Here is an 11,024-nt window from a genome sequence, read left to right as displayed (position 1 = left end):
TAATGTATTTTTTATGTATTGTAATGTATGTTTTGTTAAATTTTTGTTGTTTTCTCTTCCTCTTTTCTCTGTAATCTTTAAACTTCTAATAAATATCATTTTAAAAAAAGAAAATCCATTTGTGTTAAGGTGCATTTTCCGTCTCACAAGTGGCAAAAAGCCCAACAGGCACCAGAGTGAGCATCTTAGAACATGCCTCAGTATCCTGTTCCAAGGCACACCATGTGCAAAGCCACTGAATACGGATACCACTTGCAGGAGGATTCCCAGGGTCAGGAACGAGGGAGGGAGGGGGCTCTGCAAAATAGACGAATAGGCATACAAACCACACCACTTCTTTTAATAACATTTCTTTATTGAATTTCATTAAGACCCACCCCAGTCCCTCCCCGGAACCCTCCAGCTCTGGAACAAAAGGTGCGCAACGTTAGCTGCACCGGGTGGCAATCCTTGCCACACAGCAGGTGGGATCAACGCTTCATCACTTTGCTTTCGCTCGTCTCCGACACCACTTTGCCATCGATGATCTTGGTGGTGTGGATCTTCTGAGTAGTTTGCATGGTGCTTTCCAGTAATGCATCTTTCAGGCTGAAGAGAGACAGAAGACACCGACAATGAACATGAGACACTGCTGCCAGTTCCTTGTTACCTCCTGGGGAAATCCAGTCATCTTAAGCCAATTTAAGGTGGTTTAAGCAGCCCAATCTGAAAGCCTCCTGGTCCTAGGGGTCGCAAGGCCAGGACCAGTGACAACCCATTTCGGCAAGTGTACTTGGGAGTCTAGAATTTGTCCATCATGAAAGGATGTCCTAGAACTTAAGAATAGAACTGTGCACAAGGTTCATCTCAAGTTGCTAAGACTGACCTGTGGCTTCCACTTAACAGGTATACTCTTAAGTACTGTAAAAGTAAATCTCCTCTGGCATTAGTGAGCATCACACCTTCTATCCTAATTCAGTCAAGACGCACACTTTAAAAGAACATTAAGAGCCCTGCTGAAGCAGACCCAAGGCTTATCAAGTCCAGCATCCTCTCTCATCCTCATTGGCCAACCAGGTACCTACAGGAAGCCCAAAAGCAAGACAGAGTACAATAGCCTTCTCCTGCCATTGTTCTCCCATGCCTGGCAGCTGGAGGCATCGAGGGGTGTGTGTTTCTGATCCCGAAGGTAGCATATAGCCATTGTGACTAGAAGCAGTTTCCCCTCCAAGATTGGGAAATGATGTTCCAGAGCTTACAGAGAAAGAGCAGGGAAAGGGCCACATGCACCAGAGCTGTGGTGATCTATAGAACATCTGTGTCTAGCTTGGGAGAGCCCAGATGACCAGTCCTGTGTTTTTGCCCCAGAAAGATGAAAGAATGAAAAACTCACTTGAACTCATCTCCGCCCTCCAGCAGGGTTCTGTAGGTATTGATCTCAGCCTCCAGCTTGTCTTTGATGTTCAGCAGAGCCTGATATTCCTCTGCCTGGCGCTGGACATCACTCCGCATCTGTGCCAGTTCGGCCTCAGTCCGCAGCAATAGCCCATTGAGGTGCTCCATCTGCATGCCGTAGCGGCTCTCCACTTCAAGGAGGTTTCCTTCCAGGTTGGCTTTCTGTAGAGAGAATAAAAAAGGGGACAGGATTGGGGATCAGGGTCATTGCTTGCGAAGCCAACAACACTTCTATTGTTCTTAGGTGGTATTTCCATCCCATACACTCCATATATTGCCTCTGTTTCAGGAACAGGCTGCACCTTTGATTTATGAAATAATTCCATGCAGAGTGCCTCTCTCTCAATACAGAACTTAAAACACTAACAAGGCACCACAAACAAGCAAGCGCTACGTTACTATATTACTATGCTCAGGAACGGGGGCCCCTTTCAGCCCAAAGGCCATATTCCTTTCTGGGCAACCTTCCAAGGTGGTCACATCTGGGGGTTTGGCCAGACACCCACACCCAGCGCCATCCAGGCAAGGAGCAGCTATTATCACACATTCCAGCCTGGTAAATATCACTAGAGGAGGGCAAGGTGAGGGGGCTTGGTCTGGGCAGATTCCCAAGAGCCAGGCAGAGAGGTCCAAAGGGCCACATAGCTCCCTGGACTGAGGCTCCCCACCCCTGCAATATTTGGAATGATAGGTGAAGATCGTACCAGGTTGCGCAGAGATTCCAGCTCAATTTCCAGTGTTTGGACGTTGCGGCGCAACTCAGTGACAGTAGCACGGCCGGTCTCAATCTCCTTGGTATTCTGGGTGATCATGACGGTGCTCTCAGTGATCTAATGGAAAGGTGGGAAGACATATTATTCTTCATGAGGGCAGTCAGGTTTATAGTTCTGGGGTCAAAACCTCTCTTTTATTGTAAAAACCCTGAAATGCTATGGGGGCATGTCAGGAGCAAGCTGCAAAAGTTATTCTGCTCACCTGCTGGCTCCAGTACTTGTCCAAATCCTCAAGGTTCTTCTGAGCCAAGGTGTCATACTGTGCCCGGATTTCAGCCATTATCTTGCCCAGATCCTGTGACTTGGGAGCATCTACTTCTACTGTCAGTCCTGAGTTGGCGATCTGGGACTGTAGCGCATTGACTTCCTAGCAAGGGAAGAGGAGGCATAAAATGAGCACAGACTCTGAAGGTGCTGTGTGTCCCAAATGTGCAAAGCCATTGATTCCATTCATGACAGGCCCCCGTCAGTATCTCCCATCAAATTATTGCTCCTGCCAACTCCATCTTGTCTCTGCCCAGTGACCACAGTAGAGACTTACATCTTGGTGGTTCTTCTTCAGGAAGATCAGTTCTTCTTTGAGGGCCTCAATGTCACCTTCCAGCTGAAGGCGGCTCATATTGGTATCATCAATGACTTTGCGGAGGCCATTAATGTCACTCTCCACTGACTGACGAATGGCCAGCTCAGCCTCAAACCTGGGTGACAGGGAAGAAGGAATGAGGTCTTCACAATAATCAGTTTGCAAACAGATGTGTACACTGGCGATGGGGGGATTAATTCAGAGTGTAAGAAGCAGGGGTGTGCACATGCCGTGAATGATCCTAGGTAAATGCACAAAAAGTGCAGGTGAATGAAGAATTTGGCTTCTTGGTTTTTATTTTGAAGTTTCTAGCCCTTATTGACTCTAAACATATGCTTAAAAACATGTAATGCCTGCTGACAGTTTAGAGGCCAAAGAGGTTGCTGGGTAAGATCTCCATTGGTTAAGGGTGGATCTTTGGTGCTTTATACTGCTCCTTGTCCCTCTTCTGGGGTTAGCAAAACCAGAATAAATTTATGCATGCAAAATGCTAAATAAATTAGTGAACAAATTTTGCAGAATTCAGAGAAATTGTGCAAATTTGTTAAATGTGCATAATCTATGCAGGTTGGGGGATTAATCTTTTCTTGGCACAAAATTTACAGATTTTTTTTTAAAAAGCACTCTGGAATACTTGTGGGTCAGGAGTGGGGCCTTCCAGATATTGCTGGATTACAGCGCCCATCAAGAACATTGGATATGCTTTTGGGGGCTGGTGAGGTGGGAGGCCAACAACAGTTCTCCCACCCACTCAGTGCCTGGTTCCTTTAAACCCTGACTTTACAGGATTACCCAAAGTATTCTCAGCCCAGTGAATGAGTTTATTCCTTCCTTTGTCTGGACAGATGCATGGCTAGCCATTGAAACCCCAGTGTCATCCAACGACTGTATGGATTTAGGCCTTCCCCACTTAAATGCCCTCCACTCTGTTTTTTGGCAACTATGGACTGTTAAGAGGGAACGCATAGAAAGGGCCTAGCAGGTGACCCCCATCTGCCTGATATTGCTCGCCACTCAAATGGCCTCATTCCACTGGAGACAGAAATTACCACTGGAACTAGGACTCATTGAGATTGAATGCAAGCAATCTCTGGAAGCAAACCAGAGTCCTGCACAACACCACGTAGGCAGGGATGGAGGAGACCCACTGGCCTTTGTGTTCCTCCCTTTCTGATATCTGTAGGCTTTATACATGCCTACCGCCCCATGGAAAAAGAAGAGTTGGAGGCTGCTGCTTTTGCTCTAACTACAGATATCATCATTATTAATTAAATTAAAATAGTGCCCTTCATGCAAAGATCATAGGGCAGTTTACAACATAAAAATATGAAATGATGCACATATAGAGATAGTGATACTTTACACCCCAGGGCAGTCTTTCTCAACCTTGGGTCCCCAGATATGGGACCACAATTCACCTTAGCCATGACCATTGACCTTACTGGATTTGGATGATGAAAGTTGTAGACCAACATCTGGGGAAAGATGTTGGGGAAAGCTGCTCTAAGGTCCCAAAATGATAAAATCATAGAATCAGAGTTGGAAGGGAACATGGGGGTCATCTAGTCCAACTCCCTGCAATGCAGCAATATTTTGCCCAATGTGGGACTCGAACCCATAACCCTGAGTCTCATGTTCTACAGAGATGGGCCTCTGGAGGGATCCCAGGACCAAACAGGACCAACAAGAAGAAAGTCCACTCACTTTACACGGAAGTCATCAGCAGCCAACCTGGCATTGTCAATCTGCAGGACAATGCGAGCGTTATCCACCGTCTGGTCAAAGATCTGAGGACAGAAAGGAAGCACAAAACTTAGTAATTAATGCAGTGTGTGAAAGACATATACCAGCCTTTAGAAGAGTTGTCAACTGTCCAGAAAAAAGGGCACAACTAGTCATTGCTCCTCCAACAGCAGCTTGAGCCGAATAAACTTTCAAGTTTCATCATCAAGGCAAACATCACCTCCTAAGATCTGCAAACTGGGGTGCTGTTCAAAGGAAGAGGAGCAGGGGCTGAAATAAAAGTTGGCAACCATCATCCTTAAGCCAACTAATCTTGGAGTAAGTTGGTGTCACTCAAAAATTATTTTCCCAGCCTTATGCCAAGGACTGCCAACTTCCTCTTTGTTTCTGGTCTAGTGAAGGCTAATGCAACCTGAATCTACTGATTTCCTGCCAGCCTACACAGATCCTATTGTTTGCTTAAGCCAACACAGGTGCAATTCACCTTCCCAGTTCCCAAGGCAACAAGAGGAGGAGAGATTCTTAAAGGGACACCTCTCAAGTTAAGAAAGTGGGTGAGACAACCACCTTCTTTCCTTTACAAGTAGAAGCACAAGGACAAAATGGTTTCCTTGCCTTCCCAACATGATGAATCCTAGCCCACCTGTAATCTCGGATGTTGATGGATCCCCAAAGCATAGATTCTACTTCACTTCAGTTCTGTGACTGATTCTTTAAATTCAGTGACTCTTGGCCTTTCCCTCTCTGCCTCTCATGTGAAAATGGCCCTGCTTCTTCTCTGTAGGAAATCCTGCTTGTTTAAAGAAGCCCTTTGTTCTTAGCAGGAACAGGTAACAGGGAAGGTTTTGAGGATAAGCTCTCTGGAGCATTGGGTGTGCTCCAGGCAACCATACCTTGAGGTGTAAACTATGAGGGACTTAAATGTGCTCTGGTTTCACCACCATCCTGTCAGCAGCTGCCTGGAGAACATGTAAGGCTGCAAGTGTCCCATGGTGGCCTCACAAATGCAAATGCTGCCCCTGCCTGGCACAGAAGCCTGGTTTGATTTTGTTTTTTTAAGGAAACTTTCTCTCTCCTTGTGTTTTGGGGAAGGGGCATTGCTTCTGGAAACGCATCCCCCCCCCTTGAGCTTTCCCAGGAGACCTTCCCTGCACCTCTTTCATCTTCTGCACCTGCAGCTGCGGCCTCTAACCCAGCCCCTTTCCCTTTTGTTCCATTCACCTGCTCTCACCAGGTGCTAAAGTCGTTTCCACTGTTATCCTTTTGTGTGCACACTTTGTTTGCTGATTGACTATACATGACTCACGAGAACAAACATATTTTTTTATAATTAATCTACCCTCAGTCATTCTTCCCAGCACACAATTGTCCTTTGAACCCAACTGCTATAGCCTCTGGGTGTTGGTTTCCCGCCTCACAAGTTCCAGTTTCCCAGAAGTCACAGGGCATGATGGAAATGGAAGGTTGAGAAGCCTTTTCACCCACTGCTATGTGTGCATGTTAGGATGAAGCTTTGCATGTGGATTTTGCATGTTCATGCGGCGGTGGGGACCAGAACAAGATCTGTACATTTCAGTGCTCCCCTTATCTATAAACTGCTTATTCAAAGGATCCCCAAGTGCTAGACAACACAGCACAAACAGGTGCCGCCACACTGAAAGTGCCACTCCCCACAGACTTGGAGTGTATATCCTATGTGTGGTACTTGCAGGAGGGCATGCTTTGCACACTGAAGAGGCAAGGCAGGCACATGGGGAGGGTGGGCAAGTAAACTGCTCCCAAACTGTAGTTTAAAATGGGAATTTCAGATGGTGTATTGCTTGCATGACAAACAACACCTACTAAGGCTGTGTATACACCATGCATTTAAAGCTCCCCCCCAAAAAATCCTGGGAATTGTAACTCTGAAGGATTCTCTGGGGGAAACAACATGCTTTAACTATATGGGGCATAGGCAGTCTTACATTCCTTCTTCTAACTGGTGTTTTAAAAGGCACAGGAGCTCTGTCCTCTATTGCATTTGGCCACCCCTGTAAAAGGCACAGAAACCGACTGTCCGTGTCACATTCAAGTCCTCAGTTTTGGAGTGGAGCCTCAGCTCTCAGTTTTAACTAGAACCAGGGCAGTTTTAACTAGAGAATTAGACCCTAAACCTGTTTTGTGTTTGAAAAATGTGTATCGACCTTGGTAGCTTAGTCAGTCAAACATGAGACTCTTGATTTCAGGGTTGTGGGTTCCAGCCCCAGGTTGGGCAAAAAGGTTCCTGCATTGCAGGAGGTTGGACTAGATGACCCTCATGGTCCCTTTCCAACTCTACCATTCTATAATTCGATGCCTTTTCTCGCAGTGGCAGTAAAACGTGAGATATTAATTACTTGTTCACTTTGTACAGCACTGTCTCCTCCGGATGCTGTTGCTGGACTCCCAGCCAGCCAGCCTGGCCAATGGCAAGCGATGATGGGATCTGTATTCTGGCAACAGCTGGAGGGTCACAAGTTCCCCTCCCCTGGTATTTTTTGTTGAGCCATCTTTTCTGGCAGCATAGTGCTTCCTTCTTATGACCTATGACTAAATATAAATTGTTTGACTTGTATGGGGGGGGGTGGAGGTTAGAGTGCTTTTCCTCCCTACTGAGTAAGCCAGACTGACTCTTACTATTGGTTACCTGCTTCTTTCCTCCCTCCTTAATAAGCGTTTTGTGCCTTTACAGATGCACAACCGCCTGGACTTCTGCAGACTTTCCCTGTCCCTCTGTTCTTGCTTATCCATGTTAGAAGAAAAGCTTCGGTTGCTTTCTATCTAGTGCACAACTGATCTCAGTGCAAGGGAGTATAAGCAGAGGAAAAGAAGTGGATAACTCTAGCCCCACAGACAGAAAGACAATGGGGCTTACAGGAATGAATTAGGGGGGGGGGAGAGAGTGAATCCCGCACACACAACCTTCTTGGAAAGGACGGGCTGCAGCTGCCTGCAATTGCTAACATGGCAATGATTAGCCCCTAGTCTGGTTCATGATTGACCTGTGTGCACATGCAGCCAGGAATCTCTCTTGGTCGGGAAACTCTTAGGAAGGAACAAGAGCTAGGTTTATGATAGGAGCAAGCGGAGTGGTTTTCTGCCTCTTTGTATGGGTTGTCTGCTACCTTCCCCTGACCTCCTGCTTCCACATGGGTCCTGGGCAGAAATTCAAAATGTGAAGCTACATTATTGGAAACACTTCACCTATTGAACTGTCAGGAAGCAGTTAAACAGAACACAAGAGCAGTAAATCTAGACCCGTAACAGGATACCACTGGGAATGGAGTGCTTTCCTGATGTAGAGGTGTGTTCTCCTATCCAAGAATTTCAAAAATTAAAATCACTGGAACTCACACTTCCATGGTACCACACTTAAGTTATTGGGATCTTGAATCCTATCCAAAGACCTACATGTATTGACTGAGCATACTTGGGGGCGAGAAGGGCAATCCTCACATGCCCCAAAGCACCCTTTCTGCTATTATAACAACCTGGTTTCAAGGGCTGCTGAGCTCCGGTTCATATCAAGACTGATACATACAATGGTTTCCCTATACATTCCATACAATAATATCCTCAATTTTTTTAAAAAGAAAAAACCCAAAATGGTTAAGTGTTTGCACCTAGGATACCTGGTATATGAACAGGAAGGTGGGGCTTGGGATACAGAGAGGTTTCAAGGGAAGCTACCAGCTGAATTAGCAGAAAATAAATACTTTAGTGGATGCTTATGAAATCCTGATTAGCACTGCTGACCTCATGAACGGAAGCAAATTAGTGAAGATCATTTCAGACTTGCTGAACCCAGAGCAAAACTATCGGCTAAGTTCCAGGCATTCTCTCTTCTCCACCATCAATTTGTGCCAATGTGGGTTTTTTTGCAGTTTGGGTTGCCAACTTTTCAAATAGTTTCTGTAGCTATGCCTTTAACAGTGGCTTGATATGCACGAATTAGCAGCGGATATGGTTTCTCTCTATGGTTTGCTCTCTCTCGGTATATTCAAACCACTGTTAAAAGCTGAGTGTCAGGGATGGTTTGAAAATCTGGCAACACAGTTTGTGGTTAACACTAGGCCGCCTCTTAGTGGCTGTCTAAAGAAAACACAGTAAGCTAGTGGGAGGAAGCTGAAGCGGAAAGCTAATGGCCTCTGGCCACATCAGACAAAGCGGGGCTTCTATATTCCATGGAGCAAAGATCCATTCTTGTACGGGCAGAGAAGATGCATGTGCAAAGGGCAAATTCTAATGGGGATCAAACCATGTCACTTCTGGAGAGGCACTGACTTCGTCTCCTTGACCTTCTCTGAACCTGACACCGACTGGGTTTAAACCCTACATTCTTTTCAAGGTTGGAGCTCAGCTCTGGAACATATAAAGTTATGTACGGAGAAGAAAGTGCATCGGGGCATGTGCAAGGTGCCTTCCACCCCCGGAACAGTTCCAGCTACTTTTAACTACTCCTTGATTGTTGTTTTCTACTGAGCTACTAAGCTTGCATCTTTTAGTTTTGCAAACCTTGGCTCACGGGCTGTGGCCTTGGCGGGGATTAAGGGCGGCGAGGGGTTCTCGGAGCCCCCGGCCTCTCCGGTACCGGAGGCAGGCTGCTCTCGGCGCCCCCCCCCCCCGCTCACCTGATTCTTCAGGTCCTCGATGAGCTCGAAGTAGCGGCTCCAGTCACGGGTGCTGGGCCCTTTCTTCTCCAGGTGCTCTCGGATCTGGATCTCCAGCTGGCGGTTCTCGGCCTCCAGGCTGCGCACCTTCTCCAGGTAGCTGGCCAGGCGGTCGTTCAGGTCCTGCATGGTCTCCTTCTCGTTGTGGACCACGCCGGAGCCCGAGAGGGAAAGCGAGAAGCCGCTGCCTCCATAGCCGCCGCCGCCGCCGCCCCCGACGTAGCTGGAGCCGAGGCTGGACGACCGCGAGACGGAGATCCTCGAGCCCGAGCCGCCGGCCCCGGCGTAGACGCTGGCCGCGCTGGCCACCGGCCCGAATCGCACCGAGCCCCCGACGGGCCGGTACGAGCTGGAGTAGACGCTGGACTTGGAGTAACTCATGGCGGCGGCGGTGCGACGGGGCAAGAGGAGGCCGACTGCGCTGCGGGCTGCAAGGGGCGAACGGCGGCGCCCGCCTCCCGTCGCGCTTTATAGTGCCGGCGGCCGCAGGGCGGGCCTGGCCGGCGCCCACACGCCCCACCTCCGCCGGGCGCTGCGCGGAAGGGGCGGCCGGGAACCGACGCCCCCAATTCGCTTCCAAGAAGGAGCGACGGCGCGTCCACTCCGGTTTTCGCAGGAAGGCACCGAGGTGTGTCCGCGCCTTCGAAAGGCTTCGGCCAGCGCATCCAAGAGCTGCTTGCTGCAAACCGAATGCGTTGGGCCAGGTGTTAAGAAGCGTCCCTTACTCCTCCGCCTCGTTACTCCCTCTCCAAAACTTACGAACCCCGAAACTTGGGACACCCTCCAAACCTTTCGTAGGGCGAACCCCGCGTTTTGTAGGACCACCCACTGAATAATTGATACATCAAACCGGGGGTCGTAGTATCAATTATTCAGGGGTGGGGTTTTTTTGGGAGGGGAGGATCTACCACGGGTGCCAACCTGAATAAAATATTGGAGGGGGGCACATCACATGACACGCCGCACGCACACAGTTTGAATCGTAATGCCCATCAACTTTGGGGGCCCTGCCCCCTCAAATGTTTTATTGGGGGACTGAAGAGCCCCAGCCCCAAAAGGTGGCTCCTATGGGACCTACAGAGTGCAGGGTTTTTGCTACAAAACTTTGGCACAAGTTTGGAGTGAATGGGACAATGTTGGGTTTCTGGGGATACCTATGGCCTCCAGTCTGAGTGTTGATTACCCAGTATGGGGGCCACTACAAAACATGGGATTTGCCCTACAAAGGTTTGGAGGGGGTCCCAAAGTTCAGGGTTCATAGTGAATGAAGCTACATTTATTTGGTGGTCCGAATGTGTCTCCTCAGATTCAGCGCCTGGTTTAGCCTTGCTTACCGGGGAGTAAGCCTCATTAAATGCAGTAGGACATGCTTCTGAGTAGACCTGGTTAGGTATCTGCAGCTAAGGAGTAATCCCTCCCCGAATCCAGAGCGGAGTCCCTAAGGCGGTTGGAAGGCGCCTTGTTCACCTCTTTCCAGCAGCTCCTTCTGCCAAGCTGGTGCCAAACATCTGGCTCTGCTTTCCTTTGGGCCACATCAGGGTGGGCATGGAAGGAAAGAAGGATGGAAGGAACATAGGATCATACAATGGGAAGGGACCCTGAGGGTCATCTAGTCCAACCCCCTGCAATGCAGGGATCTCAACTAAGCCATACAAAAAAAAACCACCACTTAAAAACACACTCTTTTATAGCTTATTAGACCATTGGTCTATCTGGCTTAGTACTATCTGCACTGACTGGCAGCAGCTCTCCAGGGATTCACCCCCAGGTCACCCCCAGCCCCACCTGGGGCTTGAACCAGGG

General features: G+C 48.4%; 1 protein-coding gene across 1 annotated transcript; it reads right to left on the bottom strand.

Moving 5' to 3' along the window:
* Positions 1 to 334: 334 nt before the first annotated feature.
* KRT18 (keratin 18) lies at positions 335 to 10,704 on the bottom strand. Its single transcript, XM_083729233.1, has 7 exons — positions 9,183 to 10,704; positions 4,495 to 4,577; positions 2,749 to 2,905; positions 2,410 to 2,574; positions 2,139 to 2,264; positions 1,373 to 1,596; positions 335 to 588 (listed from the first exon to the last, which is right to left on the bottom strand). Exons 1-7 carry the CDS (start codon positions 9,600 to 9,602, stop codon positions 471 to 473), a joined length of 1,293 nt encoding a protein of 430 aa, XP_083585359.1. The 5' UTR covers positions 9,603 to 10,704; the 3' UTR covers positions 335 to 470.
* Between the last annotated feature and the right edge of the window lie 320 nt (positions 10,705 to 11,024).

This window comes from Podarcis gaigeae, assembly GCF_964106915.1.
Source record: "Podarcis gaigeae genome assembly, chromosome: 2".
NCBI classification, from domain to species: Eukaryota; Metazoa; Chordata; class Lepidosauria; order Squamata; family Lacertidae; genus Podarcis; species Podarcis gaigeae.
This window is presented reverse-complemented; position numbering and strand designations above follow the sequence as displayed.